At 42.9% G+C, this 18,613-nt stretch overlaps 1 protein-coding gene across 2 annotated transcripts in view; it reads right to left on the bottom strand.

Moving 5' to 3' along the window:
- The window catches only part of HKDC1 (hexokinase domain containing 1), a 40,341-nt gene that overhangs the window by 2,149 nt on the left and 19,579 nt on the right, over nt 1-18,613 (bottom strand). For both annotated transcript variants that reach the window (XM_037497151.1, XM_037497150.1), the window contains 10 exons: nt 17,418-17,573; nt 15,769-16,002; nt 14,677-14,981; nt 12,540-12,685; nt 12,335-12,454; nt 8,922-9,017; nt 8,653-8,752; nt 6,905-7,088; nt 4,869-5,024; nt 852-1,085 (listed from right to left, as the gene is read on the bottom strand). In XM_037497151.1, the coding sequence (XP_037353048.1) occupies nt 852-1,085; nt 4,869-5,024; nt 6,905-7,088; nt 8,653-8,752; nt 8,922-9,017; nt 12,335-12,454; nt 12,540-12,685; nt 14,677-14,981; nt 15,769-16,002; nt 17,418-17,573 (1,731 nt within the window). The remainder of the gene's footprint in view (nt 1-851; nt 1,086-4,868; nt 5,025-6,904; nt 7,089-8,652; nt 8,753-8,921; nt 9,018-12,334; nt 12,455-12,539; nt 12,686-14,676; nt 14,982-15,768; nt 16,003-17,417; nt 17,574-18,613) is intronic.

Raw genomic sequence — 18,613 nt, forward strand, 5'->3', positions numbered from 1 at the left:
GGAGAGATATTTATTGAAATCATTTCCCCGTCTGTGAATTGGGTTACTTGCCTTTTTATTGTTAAGTTGTAAGTATTCTTTATATATTCTAGATATGTCTCTCATCAAATACATGGTTTGCAAATATTTTCTCCCATTCTGTCTTTTCACTTTCTTATCAGTAATTTTGGATAATTATTCATAAGAGGACAAAGGATCAAAGATTACAGTAATACTATTCAGGTATACCTTTCAGCATGACTAGAAGTTTTTATAAACTTGTTAATACTTTTCACCAAAATGAAATAAAAATAACAGTTTGCATCATTGCTGCTTTGTGATGTTCCATGTTCTGCAGGCACTATTTAACTTAATCACAACAATAACCTATAAAGTGGCTACAATTTTTATGTTCATTTTACAGATAAAGTACTGCCCCTCAGCCTCCCAGCTTTTAAGGTGGAGCCAGGATTCAAACTCATGTTGCCCAAAAGGACTCTTAATTCTTCTGTCCACTAATTCTGAGCTAAGAAAATTATAACTATACTCGATAAATGCCCTCTCCTGTACAAAACGTCCAGTTCTCATTACTTCACTGTGAGGTTGGGTGGGAATACACTAATAGTTACTTATATTTTTTGAGCAATGTGTAAAGCACTTCATATCATAAACTCATTATGCAGCCCTCTGAGGTAGAGATTATTACTGTAGCCTTTTACAGATGAGGAAGCTGGGGTTCCATGCAGAAGCCTGATGAGCCTATACCATGCCACTAAGAAGCCACCAGAGCTCAACACACCTTTACTGTCAGATTCAACTGAGCACCCACTCAGCCTCAGTACCCGCCCACCCTGCCCCTCTCAGGCACTCACTGTGGGTGCAGCTTGTATAGGGTGCCATCCACGCCTACAGTGATCTTCAGGTGCTCAAGCCCCTGGTTTTCCCTCCTTTTTTCCACAATGGCAGCCAGGCCAGCGCCACAGAGCTGGGCCGCCCGCCGGGACACAGCTCCACACACCTCCTTCACCACAATGCTGTCCTCGCATGTGCTGTCCAGGCCAAGCTGCTGCAAGATCCCCCTGACCTGGAGGAGGGCCAGCCGATCACTGCAGGCAAGAGAGCGAGATGTCAGGACCTGCTTCTTGGGGCCTTGGCACCTGCTCCACATAGCATACAGGCCCCCAATCCTAGATGTCTTAGCAGGAAGAAGGAGAAAATGATCCAGGTGATGGCTAGGTAGGAAGAGGATGCCTCAGAAGCTGAGACTCCAGAAGGTTCTGCCACTCTAGGAAGTCTCATCACCTTGAAAACAAAATGTGAACACCTCTGTGTTAAGCGTATTCAAGTGTATTATCGTATTAGGCACAATTATTAGATTCAGTAACCAACATACCAGGGACCCATTTTTCAGAAGATAAATCTGAGGTTCAGAATGTTAAAGACTTGCCCATAGTCAGTAGGAGTTGGAAATCAAACACACATTTTCTCACACCAGGTCTGGTCTCCCCCATTGATCATGGCAGGGTCTGATGCTCTGGTCTCCTTCAATTGGAGGCCAACTTTCTTTCCCTTTAACTTTTTCTCATTCTTTACTTTCTCCTTCCAACTAGATGGAGGCTCAGAGTATATTCTTAATAATGGCCAGCAAAAGGCTGGGCTATGTGTATTTCATGGGCAAGAAAAGAAATGAATGTACAATCAGCATTTTAGCTAACGCAAGCTCATTAAATTCATAAGCACATGCAGATAAGTATTCATTGCGGGGCACAGACTAACTTGTGTCTAGACCCTGATTATCCCAGTGAATTTAAACAGAGCTCTGACTTGCAAGCTGAACAATGAGAGGTTATATTCTTGCTTGTCTAAAGTAATACTTAGAGAAGAGTGTTATCAAGGGAGAACAATTAAGAAACAAGCTGTGTGGCCACATAGGGGATATGGGATAAATGATGGTGTATCCACCCTAGAATTCTTTGTAGAATCTAAAGATGAGTTTGCATGAGAAAACAGTACTATGGGAAATGTTCATGACATATCAAATGAAAGAAGAGATTATAAAATACTATGTGCCATATGATTTTAGTTGTTTTTGGCTTTGTTTTTAATGCTTCTTCTTGCACAAAAGAAAAAAAGAAAAGAAAGAAATCTATTCAGATGCTGGTGGGATTATAAGAAATTATTTCCCCCCACCCTCTGTTTATAAAGGAGTGATATTTGTAAAGGAAAGAAAGAAAAGTAGGTTGGTTTTTTTTTTTTTTTGATCTGTATATAAAGAAAAGCTGACGTTCCATTCACAATATAGTCTTTCCCATTTATCTAGTTTATATATATATACATATATAGATATACATATATACATATATAAAGTGATATATATATATATATATATCTTTTATATATCCCCTTATTTGATCCTCAGAGTAATCCTTGGGGTTAAATAGCAGAGCAATGATTTAATCTTATAAAGAAGGAAACTGGTGCCTAGAGAGGTGAAGCAACCTGCCTCAGGTCACCCAGCATAAACAGGTTAAGCAGTAAAGATGAATTTTAAACTCAGGCTCTGACTACAAACTAAGGGTTCTTCTCCCTGAGAATCACTGTCCTACGCATTCAACAAATGCTTTGAATGAGCCACCGTCAGCAAGGCATCTTCCATCTTCCAAATGGCACAATATGGCTACGATCTTTTTATTCCATGAAGGTTTAAAAAGAAAAAAACACCAGTAGAAGGCAAAGTATCCAAGTAAATACCTCTTGTATGACAAAAGCAAATATTTCTGGAGGCAACTACGTGCTGACAACTTGCACTTGTCCAGGTATGACTTGGTATTCAGGCCAAAATAAAAGCAGGCAAAGATAAGCCAATCTGTCTTATCTATTGCATGCAAGAGAGAAACTATTTCCCCCTACAGCAAAAGAGAACCCCTTGGTTAGCAAAGGTGATGACTTTTAACTTGTATTTTTGGATCTGATGGGTTGAAGACCAGACCAACAAAAGGATGCCCAACATCCACTAATCAACACTTTAAAACCACAAAATTGCTGCTGCTGCTGCTCTTGCTGCTGCTGATTCTACCCCCTGATAAGCAAGAACTCCTTGGCAGTACTTCAGCTAAATTTCCTCATTAAGGAAACTTTCATTTTCTTTTTTCCCCAACGTGATTTTTGGCTTGCTGGAATCAGCCCATAAAGAACAGGAGTATTAAATTGAATGAATGAATGAATGAAAATTGAGAGAAATTCCAAACATGAAACCTCTGATAACATCTAATGTTAATATGAAAAGTGATATAACGCACACATTTGGACATAACTGGGGGTGGTGGAAAATGGACCTTTTTAAATAAATAGGGTGTCCCTGGGGAAATGTTTCTTTGAACAAAATGCTTATACTCCTAAGGAAACAATACATGAGATACAAATGACTATGTGTACAAAAAGAATAATTATGAGTTTTATATATAATATAGTAATATTCTATTATTCAAAATTGTAGAAATTCATAAATTATAAGTTAGACATTCTATATTAAGGGGAAAGTTTAGTAAATTATAGTATAGCAGCAATTAACATTATGCAGTCATATAAAATGACAGTTACACCAGAGTTGATATGGGGGAGTTTCTCCTTCTTAGAAATAGTCCATCTAGTAAATGCAGAGGTGATAGCATTAAATTACCATCATTTTACAAGAGCTAGTGAAATCATGGATCTAGGCAATGAGCATCGACGGCCACTAACATAAAAGTCAGACAGACAGCTCAATGCTGTGGATGACATAATGTTTAAATTTCAACAGTGATCTTAACCATCTATCTGAGTCTAACTCTGAATTTGCGGGAAGCAGAAGGGTCAGCAGAAAAATTTCAATGCTGTAATTAGCAAAATCTGGAATACAGAAAATTTATAGCATGATCTGTTCATCAAATACACGATGAGGGAAAATACGAGGGGGAGCCTATAGATTAAAGGAGATTTAAAAAACATAACAACCTAATGCAAAGTGTGGGCCTTGTTTGGATACTAATACAAACAAATACACGTGAAAACCATTATTTTTCAACAATTTGGGAAATAAGAACACTGACAGGATCTTTCACATGACTGAGGTTTATCATCAGCTATTTCAGGTGTGATAATGGTACTATGGTGATGTTTTCTCTTTTTTTTTAAGAACTTATATTTGAGAAATACATTTGGGAATATGTATAGACTAATTGATATAAAGCATGGTATTTGTTTCAGCTTGGGGATGGGGAAAGCAGGGAACATGTAGAGGGACCCAATTTAGTCATGAGTTGATCAGGGTGGTGATGAAAACCGTAGGTTCATTTTACTATTCCCTCTACTACTTCTGTATATATTTAAAACTTTCAGTAATAAAAATCAAACAACAACCAGAATTACAATTGGAAATTTCCACAAACATTGAATAAACAATATACAGAATATGTGCAATATGATTGACTTGCTAGCAAAAATATGTTTACACACATTCAAAAACTTGAAATGAAATATGCAAAAACCAAAACAGCTGTATTTAGTAATGAGCATGTGAATAATTTTTTTAAGACTTTTCCTTCATATTATGTACACATCACCTTTTCAGGAACCAAAGAGGATCCCTTTTCAGCCTAATCTAACTCCTGTGCAATAGCTTAGGAACCTCGAGGCCCAGTTAGGCCTGCTGGCCTTTCAGCCCTGTGTGCATCTTCAGTTTGTCATCCTGATGTAGCTGGACAGAGGCAACATTCCAGGAAGCAACCTCTGCTTGACCTGGACCTTACTGCTTTCGTTTTTAAACCTCAAATTTGCACAACCTGGTGTGACAGCAGTACATCCCAATCAGGGCCTTTTACACTGAGCAGGCAAACTTGATCGCACATCACCTCTCAATCTGGGACAGGAACTTGGTTTCAAAGATTCCCCTGGTCCGGAGACGCTCTGAAATCTGCCCACGGAAGAGAAGACCCTGTTTAGTCAGGTCAATCAGGATCTGCCGCACAATCTCGCCAAGGTACATCCCACTGGTCATCTTCTCGTATCTGGTGGGGGAAGAGTGATGATGGTGGTGAGAGCAGGAAGATTGGTGCTAGTGTGTGGTTCCTGAAAGGAACAGGCACTTACCAGCTGCCTGGTTCAGAAAGGTTCATAGTGGGCAGCAGGCCCACACAATGCAGAAGAAAACACAATGCAGAAGACAACGTGGTATGGGAAAGCTAGGGGTTGGATCCATGCTGACCAGAGCCAGGTGTCAGCTCTGCCAAGACCTGAGCTGCGAGACCTGGGCAAGCGCTGTAAGCCATCGCCTATGCTACAGAGGGCAGAGCACTGGTCCTACCCAAGAGTTGGGAGGTAGGCATCTGGAGCACAGTAGGTACTGAGCCAAACTGAGTCCTTCTCTTAGCCCCAAACCATTTCTCCTTATTCTGTATTATAACCCTGTTCTACTGAAGATTCTTACTGGCTTGTGGTAGTTGAAGAAATTTGTTCCACTTAAGATTTTGCTCCATGAAATAATACACTAAACTGTCTTCACACACCAGGCTGTGAGTTCCATAAGAAAGGAGCAAGAGGACAAGGGTCACTGACCAGGACAGGCACTGACCAGGACCTGCACAGGTGACCGTTATAACAATGAGGGACACTGTACTGCCACTGCCTGCAGAGTTAAGTGGAAATCTGAGTGTGGCTGAGCCTAGGGACTGGATCTGTGTTTTCTCAAGTGTTCAGGACCCCACTGGTCTAAGGAACTAACACTGAAACAGACATATTATTGAGACTACAAGGCAAATTAAAAAGTGCTGCGCTCTTAAACTCTCTCTCCAAAAATGTCAGCCTCCAGTGGATTCAGACACAAAACTAAGTCAGGAGGAACTTATCCATTGAGAAGAGCCCTGATATTTGGATGTCCTAGCTTGGAATTCATAGATAAGTTCCCTTTTTTGGAGCAACCCCCGGCTCAGCTAGGCTTACCACACCTGTCTACCAACTGAAAAGAAAAGTACCAAAGGAAGACAAGGAACCACCAGGGCTGCGCATGGCCTTGTCCAAGCTTCTTCCAATACAGTGTCCTCAATTCAACAGTGACCAAGCTATCTCTGGCTCAGGCATCCCATTATATTTCCTATCTGCTCCGCTTCTCCACTTGGATGTCACCCATCACAATAAATCTATATTCTCACCTCATTTTATATACTAAGACACTGAGCTTAATTGTGACAAAGATGATATGGCCTGACAATAAAACATTTACTATCTGGTGATTTACAGAAAAAGTTTGCAACCCCCTGCTATAGTGGATGATCCCAGGTTAGTGATCAATTCACAGCATGGTATCTCTATCCCTATCTAAGCCCCATCCTCTCCTATTTAAGAAAGTATTTGAGGCTGCAAATGAAAATACTTCAGTGTGGTTAGTAATTGGAATGCACCTTACGAATGATTGTGACCCATGTGGAACATGACATCTTAGTTGAAAACCATGATTGTCATCTATCACCAGTGGCCACTTCCCTACCCCCCAGAAAAACAGAGGTCAGCAACCTGGCAGCCAACTCTTGACCTCTAAAATGGATCTACTAAAAGCCCGTTCCTAGAGAACTCACTAAGTCACCACACACCTACTCTGTGACAGCTGGTGCACAGTGAGTGGACATGCCCATGACCTTTGTCTTGCTTCCAGAGTCACCCTTATGGTACCTTGTGGTAATCAGAAAAGGGACCCTATCCTTCTACTTATTGGAAACTTGTCATAATATTTTGCTTCTGTTCAAATAATACACTTCACTGACATCAATGGAGAGTTATAATAAATACATTACGCTGTAGTGTCTATGATATGAAAATGGTATCACCCCCCTAGATATGGTAAAGGCATAAACTATTAAACAAATGCATAAATGTACACACCCACACTCCTCACCTCTGTTTGCCAGAATTCAAGGACCCCTCATCCACCTCCTTGTCATATTGTGTTCGGATATCATCTATGCAGCCATTGTCTCCAAACCCTCCCCACTCAGTGTTAATACACATCTTCCCTTCATCCCCTTCCACCAGCTCAATGTTCTTCATCTCTTCCATATAGCACAAGTTGCTGCCAGTTCCTAGGAGGAATTATAAAGGGATTTAAGACTGCAGATGACATCACCAGGCAGTGGAGTGCCGTGGATAGGAACTTAGACTTGGAGTCAGATACAAAAGCATGTGTTTTCCAGCTTTACATTCATAGCTGTGTGACCTTAGACAAGTATCTCATCTTTTAAAGGTTCAGTTCCTTCATCTTTAAGAAAGAAATAAAGATTCACTATAAAGATTTATTATAAGTTAGCTATAAAGAAAAAAAGGAAAGACGTTCCTGAGCTTCCCCTATGTGGTAAATACTCAATGAACAGTGCAGGTGATATCCTCCTCCTCCCCACCATCATCATCAGTTTTGTTAAACTCTAGGTACACTTGAACTTTCAAGTCATCGTACAGCTAACAATCAGAGCTGGAAGGGACCCCAGGGAATCACTTAGTCTTGGATAAGGAAATCCTGACAACTGGAAGTCACCCTCTTTGCCCATGACCTGGCCTCAGAACTATTCTCAGCATAATAGTCCAGGCAACTATTATATTTAATCAAATAAGTCCGACCTCTTTCCCTTTCTAGATATAGCCCACCCTCTTCCCATAGATGAGAAAACTCAAGATGAGAATAAGTAGCCTCTCAAGGTCACAAAGTAGTTTAACGTTGAATAAGATGAAATCTCATACCTGGCACTGAGGACCTTTCAGTATATGCCCATATCCTTGCTCCACTTCCAGGAAGTCCAACCAACTGGTTCAGCTTCCCCAGATTCAGTCGATACTACCTCAGCTTGTCACTTTGAATGCCCTTCATCCCAAATTCACTAGTTCAAATTCTACCTGTTGGGGCCTTCCTGATGGCACAAGGGGTTAAGCATAGCACTGTGAAGCTATCTGCAGAGTCTGCAGCATGAGTTCGATCCCCAGCCAGCCAGGGAGAAACCCACATGGCACAAGAGACCTCTCCTGTCTTACCCACTGCTCCCCTCAGCAGTATATTTCAGTCAATCTGCCTGTTCTTTTCCCCACTCTGTTGCTGGTGAATCCTCTTACCCCCTGTACCTTTGACCTGTACTCCAGCTCTTGTATGCATACATAAATAAATCTTTAAAAAAAAAAACAAATTCTACCTGTCCTCTCACCTCTGAGAAAAGTCATCTTCCAGCCACCCACCCTTGCCCACAATCACTGGCAGACTTCTCCCAAAGACCCCTAAAGTGTTTGTGACACTTCAGGCCAGTCTCTTCTCTCCTTGTTTCTCTGCAGTTTTTCTCCATACTATGCACCCCAACAGCCAGAGAGGCTGAGAACAGAGAAGTTATATATTGGAGAAGAGTGAAAATCTTAACTCCCTTAAGCCCCAGCCCTAATTTGAAAATCCCTACTAAGCCATTCACCTTCCTCAACAGAAAGGACAACCTTGGATTAGGACCCTTAGTGGAGAAATATCATTAGCAAAGTTTCAGTAATCAGGGACCTGAATCCAAATCCAACTTCATCTCTGCCTCAGAGAAAGCTGGCTTCAGAGCATCTATGTTAAAAGAGAACCTCCAAAAGACCAGAAGGGAGTAGGCCAGTGGGACATGCTTGACCACTTACCTGCAATCAGGCCAATCTCACAATTAGGATCTTCATAGCCACAGGTCATCATGGTCCCCACTGTGTCATTCACCACAGCAACTATGTCCAGATCAAACTCCTGCCAAGGGAACAGCTCTACTGTAAGTAGAATGTGTGAGCCAAAAAGGTTCAGGAGGAATTTTCCCAAAGGGGAAAAGCCAGAGTCATAGGGACTGGGCATGTGAAGGCAGAGCTGAGGGGTCCAGGAGAAAGGACCCCCCAGGACATGAGTCTCAACATCAACATACATTTCTCCTCTTGATGGCTTCCCTGAGCAGGTCCACCACGTCTTCCCCTTCACAGTCAGTGGCCTTGAAGCCTTTGGTCCACCCAACGAGTATTCCCTGAAAGAAAGGAGAAGAAACTATTTGAACAATAGCTTTTTGGGACCACTGGAGGATAATAACCTTAACATCAAATAGATGCAGGACACTGTAGTTGGCTGCTAGTCAAATGCATGTGATCTTGACAATGCTTGCCTCTCTGCCCTAACACTGGCCTAGAGGCATCACAGAACATGATGTTCAGACAAGGTCTCCTGCCAAGTGGAATAACTGCAGCCACTCTCATTCACCCAGGGTCAATTTGCCATGATTGGAGACAGGAAAGGCCTGGATCATAGTGATCCTACTACTAATTTAGCCAAGACAGATTAAGATGTGCTTAAAGATAAAGATATAAAATGTACATCAAAGCATTGTTCCATAGTAAAAACACAGAGGCATGCCTTCAATGCAACCATAAGCATCTATCACCTTGTGCATTAATACAGGAAATGTTAATCTAGTCATAAAAAAATCACTGCCGTAAGAGAACACTGAATGTTAGAGAAAGATAGTCGCCATACACTATTAATTGAGCACACATTAAACAAATACAGATGATGAATTTTCCTTTCATTTTTTAAAAAGGGAAACTCCTCTCTCCATCTCTGTCTCTGTCTCTCTCCCCCCACCCCCGACATCTGGAAAAAAAGCTTGGAGCAATGTATATACAAGGGGATAAAGGCTTAGAGTGATTCTCTCTGGGTAAAAGAATGTGGCTGCCTTTTGTTCTCTCCTTGTTGTGTCTTTGTATTTTCTAGTTTTCTTAAAATTAGCATGTAAAATATTTATAATATTGGGGAGAAAATTTTAATTTTTAAAAGGTAGGCACCGTTACAATATTAGCAATATTAGCCAGAGGCAGGAATGAGTCTAGCCTGGCTCTGCAACCTAGTACTGGGGATGGGGTGAGTGCAGGCAGAGGAGAGGCATCTAGGTCAGGCACCTGGAATCAGAGAGGCTGCCAGCAACTCTGATGACATTGCCTTCAAGCATGAGGCTGGATGGCCACCTCCCCTGAAGGCCTACAGTCCTTGTCTCCCTCCTTTTCTCCACATCCCTTGGAAGCTGGGTTTTCTTGATCCTTTCCTGGTGGGTATATGGAAAACATGAGAGAGATCTCCCAATTGAAAAATCTCTGTTATTAGTTGCAAGTACATGATAATATGCTTTAAAGGTCTCTTTTTTTCTCCCCAGCCATTGGTGTCTTTTTTCTCAGCTGTCCAATGGTCTCCAAACACCTCCCCTCCACCTTAACTGTGTCTTTATAACTACTGGAGAGAAGTTATGTGTCCTGGATGGAGAGTAGCCCATGCCCTGGCTCAAGTGGAGCTGCTGTGTCCTGGTAGCCATAGATCATTCAGTACCATAGACAGCTGCATGTAGCTTCCCTTCCTTGTGCACTAATTTTAATGGCAACAGTAACACAGGAATGTATCACATTTTTTTTATTAAAGCGTTACTGATAACAATAAAGTGCCATTTAACTCCCTATCCTTCCAATCTGAGGAACAATCCTTATAGACCTTTTCTGTTTACATTTACATATATTTTTAAATAAATAAATTCTTACTGTGTGTCTATGGAGAGCTGTGTGGAGATTTCTGGACCTACTAAACATAGAGCTTCCATATGATCCAGCAATTCCACTCCTAGGGATTTACCCAAAGGACACAGAAACATCAATTCCAAAGAGCACCTGCACCCCTATGTTTATAGCAGCACTGTTTACAATAGCTAAGCTTTGGAAACAACCCAAATGCCCAAAAGTAGATGACTGGATCAAGAAGATGTGGTACATATATACCATGGAATATTACTCAGCATTCAAAAAAGACAAACACATGCAATTTGCAGCAACATGGATGGCGCTGGAAGGGATCATGCTCAGCGAAATAAGCCAAAAAGAAAAAGAAAAATACCGGATGGTCTCACTCATAGCAGGAATCTAGAAAACTTAAATAAGGGACCAGGAAAATGAATATAAGAAAGTGAAAATCAAAATCAACAAAAAACTATGAACCAGAGACACTTTTTGGGGGGGGGGGCGGGAGGGGAAGGATTGGGGTCAGAATGGGGCGTTTGCAATTGTATGGGGGAATATAAAAATAAAATTTAAGATTAAAAAAAAAAAAAAAAAAAAGAATAGTTTGGGATCCAGGTAGAGAACTTAGAACCTTAAAGGCAAGGATTTTACCTTATTTTTGGTCCCCCTCCTCACCCAAATGCCAGTTAGTGATGTTATAATGTGATTTGATTGAATAATCTTGAGATATTAAACATTAAAATACAGATTTTCTTTAAAAAAAAAAAAATTCTTACTGTGTGTGACTGGGTGCTATTCTTGCTGTCAGGAGTTTTCTGGTTAGCTGCTGTGCTGAGCAGAGCCCTCCCTGTCACTCATGAGTGGTGCTCTGTGTTAATGCCAATCCTGGGCAGCTGGTTGATGTGAGTCTATCAGAGAAAAAGAGTTCTGCTCTCCATGAGGTGCTGAATGGTGCTTTTATCCAAGAATTCTAAGAAAGACCTTGTGATGTAAGTTTCTGCATTATTATGAATAATTTATTAAAATTATTATCCTTCATGTTCCTCAGTTTCAACTCAATTAGTGTTCATATGATAAATTCCTCCTGAGAGTCTAATATCAAGAAAGAAATAGGGCCTCTCTGGTGGCGCAGGTGGTTGAGCGCTGTACTGTGAAGCTGTCCACAGCCTCTGCAGCGTGGGTTCGATCCTGGCTGGCCGGGGAGAATCCCACATGGCTCAGTGGACCTCTCCTGTCTCGTCCACTGCTCCCCTCAGCAGTGTGTTTCCTCAGTCTGCCTGTTCTGTTCCCCATTCTGTCTCTGGTGAATCCTCTCACCCTCCCATGCATCTGGCCTGTACCCCAGTCCTTGTATAAATAAATAAATCCTTAAAAAAAGAAAGAAATACATTTCTTCTGCTGCACTGGTAAGCTTTCATTTATCAGACAATAAAAACCCTGCCACTTCTTGTGTGTCCTTGTTTACACTGACTGTGCGAAAGGACAGATAATATTTCTGCTAAAGTATTGCTTGTAACCACTGTCTCTGTCTCTGTAATGTGCTTTGATCTCTCTTTTAAAGTACTCTTATGCATGTGTTCCTTTATTGCATACTACCCTAAATTCTTTTGTGAACTTCAATCAAAAAAATAATAATGAAAATGGAATATAATACGTAAATTAAGTAAGTAGTTCCAACTGCCCTGAACCCGAGAAAATAAGTCAATGAGCAGTGACTCACAGGTACCTTGAGATTCCCTGGTGGAAAAGGAAAGCCTGCCAGCCTAATGGTGAGCCTGGCTGGGTGCCTTACCTTGTCAATGCTCGTCTGTCTGCAGGGGAATGAGAATGTGAAGCCCAAAGGCAGCTGTGCTCCCTTGAGGCCCATGTAGTCCAGAAAGTCAGCAATGCACTGCACAATGTGGTCAAACAGCTGCAGGAGAGGGTAGCAGTCAGGCCCAGCTTGCAGTGATATGGGGTCGGGGGCTGGCCATCAGAAAACCCAGCCTAGCATTTACCTCCTCGCCGGTGCCCTGCATGATCTCTAGGGGGATGGCGAAGATCTTGTTGTACATTCGCACTGACCTCCGTCCGCTTCTGATTTTCACCAAGAGGACCCGGAAGTTAGTTCCCCCTAGGTCCAGGGCAAGGAACTTTCCATTTTCTGTGGTGGAGAAAGTGGGGGCTACACTCAACCAATATATAGAGAGCAGCACTGCCTGGAGGCTTTGAGAGGAAGAGGAGACGCTGAAACAGAGCAGACCCACACCCTGCCTCCTGGGACTCAGAGCCAAAGGGACATGGCAGTAGCACCACCTGAACTACCAACAATAAGGCACCAGACAGAGACCCCTTAACTGGAGTCAAGGACCCTGGCACTTCTGAGAATGACTTTTTATCTTGAGCATTATGATACACCCTGTAAAGAGGCTGGCCATGATGGCTCTTCTGGCTCTAATTCCATTGACTGATGGCATTCAAGGGAGCCTCAACTGTCTCTGCCTAGATATGGGGTATCTGGTGAAGGCCATAGGTGGAACTTGTATGCACAGAACCTCTGAGGGTGAATCCAGGCCTTGCTACCCTGACTACAACAAACTTTGGAGGGTATGTCCATTCTTTATATGACTTACAGAAACTGTCATGAACATGGGATGATTCTTTCTGTCCCCGCTTTCCCCTTTTCTGGATTCCCATACTTTACCTGACTGGTAAGAAAATGTAGTAAGTACAACCCCCAACGCCATCCAGGGCCACCCCAGTACAATATCTCTCACTTTGCCAATGTCACAGAACATCCTCGTTTGTTCATTGTAATTTTTCCCTTTGCCCTCTGACTCACTCATTCTGTTCAAGCCATACAGCTCATTTTGCTCTTGTTTGAATTTGCCAAAGATATTACTCCAGCTAGCTCTCCTACCTTCATCATATTCTGTTTTTCTTCATAGCACCTGCCATTACGTAGCTACCTACATATGTCTGATCGTTTATTGTCTGCCTGTCCAAGAGGCCATGTGCTCCACTGTGTTTTCCTCCAAGCTGTATTACGAAGGCAGAAGCACAAAAGAGTGAAAGAATGTATAAGTGAACAGTGTCTTTACTATGCTCAGTTTTTTCCCATGCAGATTCAAAGGATATTGTTTCTATGGTTAAGAGATCCAAAGTACAGCTGTGTTACCTTGTGTGTGTCATCTAATCTCTCTGAGTCTCATTTGTGGCATCCATAAAATGGAAATCATTTATGTAACATACAAAGTGGTTGTGAGGATGAAATGAAATTAAAGGTTTAAAAGCAAATTACAAGATGTAAAACATTTCACAAAGGTCATTATTTCTGGGTAAGGCTCACAAGGTTCAAAGAAGTGAACTAACTTGTCTAAAGAACTCACTATACTGTTTATGGGCTCCTCTCAGCTGAGCACAGAAGGATCGAGGATTGGAAAGGTCAGGGGAAGAAAGCAATGAGAGGGCCTCCCCAGTGGCGCAGCTGTTGAGCGCTGGGTTGTGAAGCTGCCCGCAGCCTCTGCAGTGCCAGTTCCATCCCCGGCTGCTCCCCGGCCACCAGAGGAGGGTCCCACATGGCGCGCAGACCTCTCCTGCCGCCCGCTGCTCCCCTCAGCAGTGTACTTCGGTCCTTCTGCCTGCTCTGCTCCCCGCTCTGGCTCTGGTGAATTCTCTCACCCTCCCGCGCTTCTGACTGTACCCAGTGCTTGTATAAATAAATAAATAAATAAATAAGTCCGTCTTTAAAAAAGTCTCTAAAAAAAATGAGAGGGGAGAGGTAGGCAGTAAAGAGCCAGAAGAGAAGAGTTTTAGAAAAGAAAGGGCAGATTCCTGCTGCCCTTCAAGTCAGACTACTCCAAGAGTCCAGATGGAAGCTCCCTAGGACAGTATCTGGGTTTTCTGTTTTGCCAGCAGCATGAGGTGAGCTCTGTGTTCTCTGCTAATTAGGTACAGACATGAAGCCTAACTTAGGTACTTTCACGGCAAATGCCTTGGATCAACCAAGGCAAAAAATTTCATAGCACTGACCTACGAACTCCCCATCCCGCCATCACAGACATGAATGAAGTTCTGAAACCAAAACACCTGGACTTAAGGAGTTTAGATGGGAGCTCTAGTGGCCTTCAGGAAAGGGAGCTGTGACAGACCTACCGGTGCCATCCGGCACTCCATAGACAAAGGTGGGCAACATCTTGACTGTGGCCAGTGGGTGGGTTTCCTTCTTCAGTCCATACTCAAGCTCAGCCCGCATCTTGTCCCGCACTCCCACCAGTTGCTCATGGGTCAGCTGGAACAAAGCCAGCACCTTGTCAATCTGTTTCCGCTGGGCCTGCAGGCGACAGGCCACTGCTGTCACCATGGCAGCCCCCTTGGTGCTGCCACTCTCTGATAGGAGGAAGCGGACGTCGCAGTTTGGGACCAGTCTCCTCACCACCTTATGCAGGCGTTTTGGGTATCTGAAAGAGGGGTGATGCCAAAAAATGTAACGGTCACAAAAGCCCAGGCCCCAAAATGGGAACAAACACGCATTGTCATGAAAGGGAGGTCTTTAGGAGCTTCAGGTACTAGATATGGGTGGAGGGGAGAGGAGTGGCTTGCGGGAGGGACTAGGGCAGCTGGGGCAGTTGGAGGGGCCACTCAGGAGTCTCAAAGAAGTAGCTATTATATCACCTATACTTCAACCAGTAGGGCATGTCCACAAATAATGTTTTGACTAAACATCATCTTTATCCAGAAGGGGAGGGTTTCCTTCCCATAGTTCTTTCTAGGGTGTACCCACTGACTTCCAATACCAACTCTGTTAGCCAGAAAGGCTTTTGCTTTTCCTCCTTCTCGGAAATTCTCATTCTCATGTTTTCTAACAGGATCCTTCATGTGAACTTGGCAACCTCTGCCATCCCTATTTTCCCCATTTATCACTAGTTGTATCTTACTTACCAATCTTATCATGTAGTAAGTATTCAATAATAATGGATAAATAGATGCATAGATATCTAGAGAACGACTTTCTAAGTCAGGAAATAGACTTCAGCAGAATATTTCTTTAAGAATGAGCCTCAACAGCAACCTAGCTAGCTAGATGAATACAGTCTCTGAATTTACCCTTTCCCTATAATCTCAAAACCAATAGGAGATGGTTGGTTCCAGCAGCTCAGAGAAGTAACATACTCCAGAGACAACCTTAGAACTCTGTCCCAGGGGACACTAGTTTGTGGGGAGCATGGGTCAGCTGCAAGCACTCACTGAGGGTGTATCTTATAGACTGTGCCATCCACGCCCACAGTGGTCCGGAGCCGAATGAGCTTCTTGTTCTCCCTGAGGCGTGTCAGGATGGCTGCCAGAGCTGCTGCACAGAGATTGGCTGAGCGGAAGGAAACGATGGTGCAGACATGCTGGACCGCAATGCAATCATCCTTAGAAGGTTCCAGGCCCAGATCAATCAGGATTTCTTTTGTATTGGCAAGGCCTTCTTTATACCTGACCATGAGACAGAAATGAGATGACCACACTTCTCCATCCCATGGAATACCACTTTGGAGAAGTGGTATTTGGTATTCTCCCATGGAGAACCAACTTTCCTTACTCTCAAGGTTGTGAAAATGAATAGGCTGGCACATAGCAAAATATAATAACAATGTTAGCAATGTTTATAGCAATCACCATTTATTCAGCACTCACTATGTGCCAGGAGCTTGACTAAGAATTTGACATGTATTAACTCAATTCTTCCAACAATGCTGTACAGAGCACCATCTCTATTATACAGAAGAGAGACATGAGGCACAGAGAAGGTAAGTAACTTGTCCACAGTCACACAACTAGTAAAAGTGAGGGTAAGCATTTGAACTCTGGCAGTTAGATGATCAACGCAGCCTGTCCCATATTACCTTTCACAGAGATTCAGTCACTGCAGGTGCCACACAAACACAGATTCTCAGAGGCAGAAGTCAGTCTGCTGAGCTCAGAATCTAAACTGATTATGAAGCTCAGGGCAATGCCAGGATTTATAAGCCTTAGACGCATGACCCTGAGTTGACTGGGGCCAGCTCCCTTTATCTCCCAGCTCCCCATTGCAGGGACCTGTCTGAGTGGCCTTAAATCATCAAAGTTAAAGACAGTCCCAACAGCACCAGAGAGAGAAAGCTCTTACAGGACATCTTAACTTGGAGTCCATGCACTGCCTTAATAGGTCCAAGGATGCTCTGGTACAGTACGCCAAATGGTGTGAAAACATGCATTTTGGGGGTAAAGGGTCCAGAATAACTTGAAAATGATTCTCAAAAGAGTCTGACACCCTGAAAAGTGACAGGGAATAAGAATGCAGCAAAGTATGAGGAGGTGATGTGTCTTTGTTTTTTTTTTTTTTTTAATAGAGGCATGTTTTATTTATTTATTTGTTTGTTTTTGTTTGTTTTTTGTTTATACATGCACTGGGTACAGTCAGAAGCGCGGGAGGGTGAGAGAATTCACCAGAGCCAGAGAGGGGAGCAGAGCAGGCAGAAGGACCTAAGTACACTGCTGAGGGGAGCAGCGGGCGGCAGGAGAGGTCTGCGCGCCACGTGGGACCCTCCTCCGGTGGCCGGGGAGCAGCCGGGGATCGAACCGGCGCCGCAGAGGCTGCGGGCAGCTTCGCAACCCAGCGCTCAACCGCTGCGCCACCGGGGAGGCCCAGGTGATGTGTCTTTGATAGCAGCAACCCTGGCTGATAAAAACAATAAGAACACCAGTCTGAGTCAAAGCAGACATTGCTAACCCACCTGCAGCCATGTCCAGGTCTGAAATTGTCATGGCAAAGATGGAAGAACTGGTCCTATCTGCTATTTCACTACCACGAGCATACCTTGCCATGACCACCCACCCACACCCTCTGCAGAGTCGAGGCAACAGCTTACTTCTCCATAGCAGCTACATGTTGCGTTTCAATCTTGCCCTTGGTGTGGAGAGCGGGGGATATCTTGCCACCAAACAGGAGGCCAGTCTTGGCCATTTTCAGCAAGATGAGCCTGACGAGTTCACCCATGTACAGGCCGCTGATCATCTTCTCAAACCTACAATTTGGTGAACAGATGATTAGAAGCAATGTCTTTGATTATGCAGCATGCTTTCCCAAAGCCCATGGGCAGTGGAAGGTGTTTCACAGGTCAGGAGGCCTCAGTACTGTCACAGCATGGTGTGCCTTTGGCAGCCCCCCTATCCTCTCTGCACAGCACTAACAACATGATCAAAGGAGAGGGTTAAACAAAGGAGATTTAAGATTCCTTCCTGCTCGCAAAGAACTTGATTCCAAGGAGCTTTATCTCGAATCTCTCCTGCCATTCTCATCTTGGGCATAAGGAACTTCAACTTCAGAGACATCAGATACAGTCTCAAGATCACCTAACCATGGCATGACAAATCCAAATTTCAGACTCTGATGGTTTCAACTCCTACATCATACTTCAAAAGAGAAAAATACTTTGTTTATGAGATGGGCTTGGATGGTCCCAGCAAGTTTGTACAATGATATAAATGGAATATTGCACAAGGTTACCTGACCTTAACTTTGAGTCTGCAAACAACAGGCAATTACTAATTGTTTCCCAGGTAAAATATTAAATATAATTTTTATTCTCCAAATACAATATGACACAAAATCAAGAACAACCTATTTCATAATCAGCTTTATCTATTTTATTATTAAAAGTCTTAGAACATTATAGAAACAGAATACCAATAATTTTAAAAAAGTCCAGCTCGACTTTTGGAGAAATGGGATTTATTTCTAGTGAAACAGAGAGAGTGAAAATAATAAAGTCCAAAAAATGGGTATCACTTCCTTGACCCATAACTACTACTCAAAAGAGCAGGTATAACCAGAGCAGAGCTTTACTTTCTGGGTATGCAGTGCTAGTATTTGGATGGATGTAAAATCTTTGTTCACCAGAGCTTTCTGGACAAATGGTTGTTTCCAGGGCTGTGTCTGGAAGCGTATAATGAACCTGTAGCATCTTACAATGCCAGAAAATAGGAAGTATTTTAGAGAGGGACAGCTTGAAGAGGATTCCAATGGTCAAATCTGAAAAAGTGTGAGTGCTAAAATAAATAATGA

The sequence above is a fragment of the Talpa occidentalis genome, unplaced genomic scaffold (assembly GCF_014898055.3).
Source record: "Talpa occidentalis isolate TD23 unplaced genomic scaffold, MPIMG_talOcc4v2.1 talOcc4.8, whole genome shotgun sequence".
NCBI lineage: Eukaryota > Metazoa > Chordata > Mammalia > Eulipotyphla > Talpidae > Talpa > Talpa occidentalis.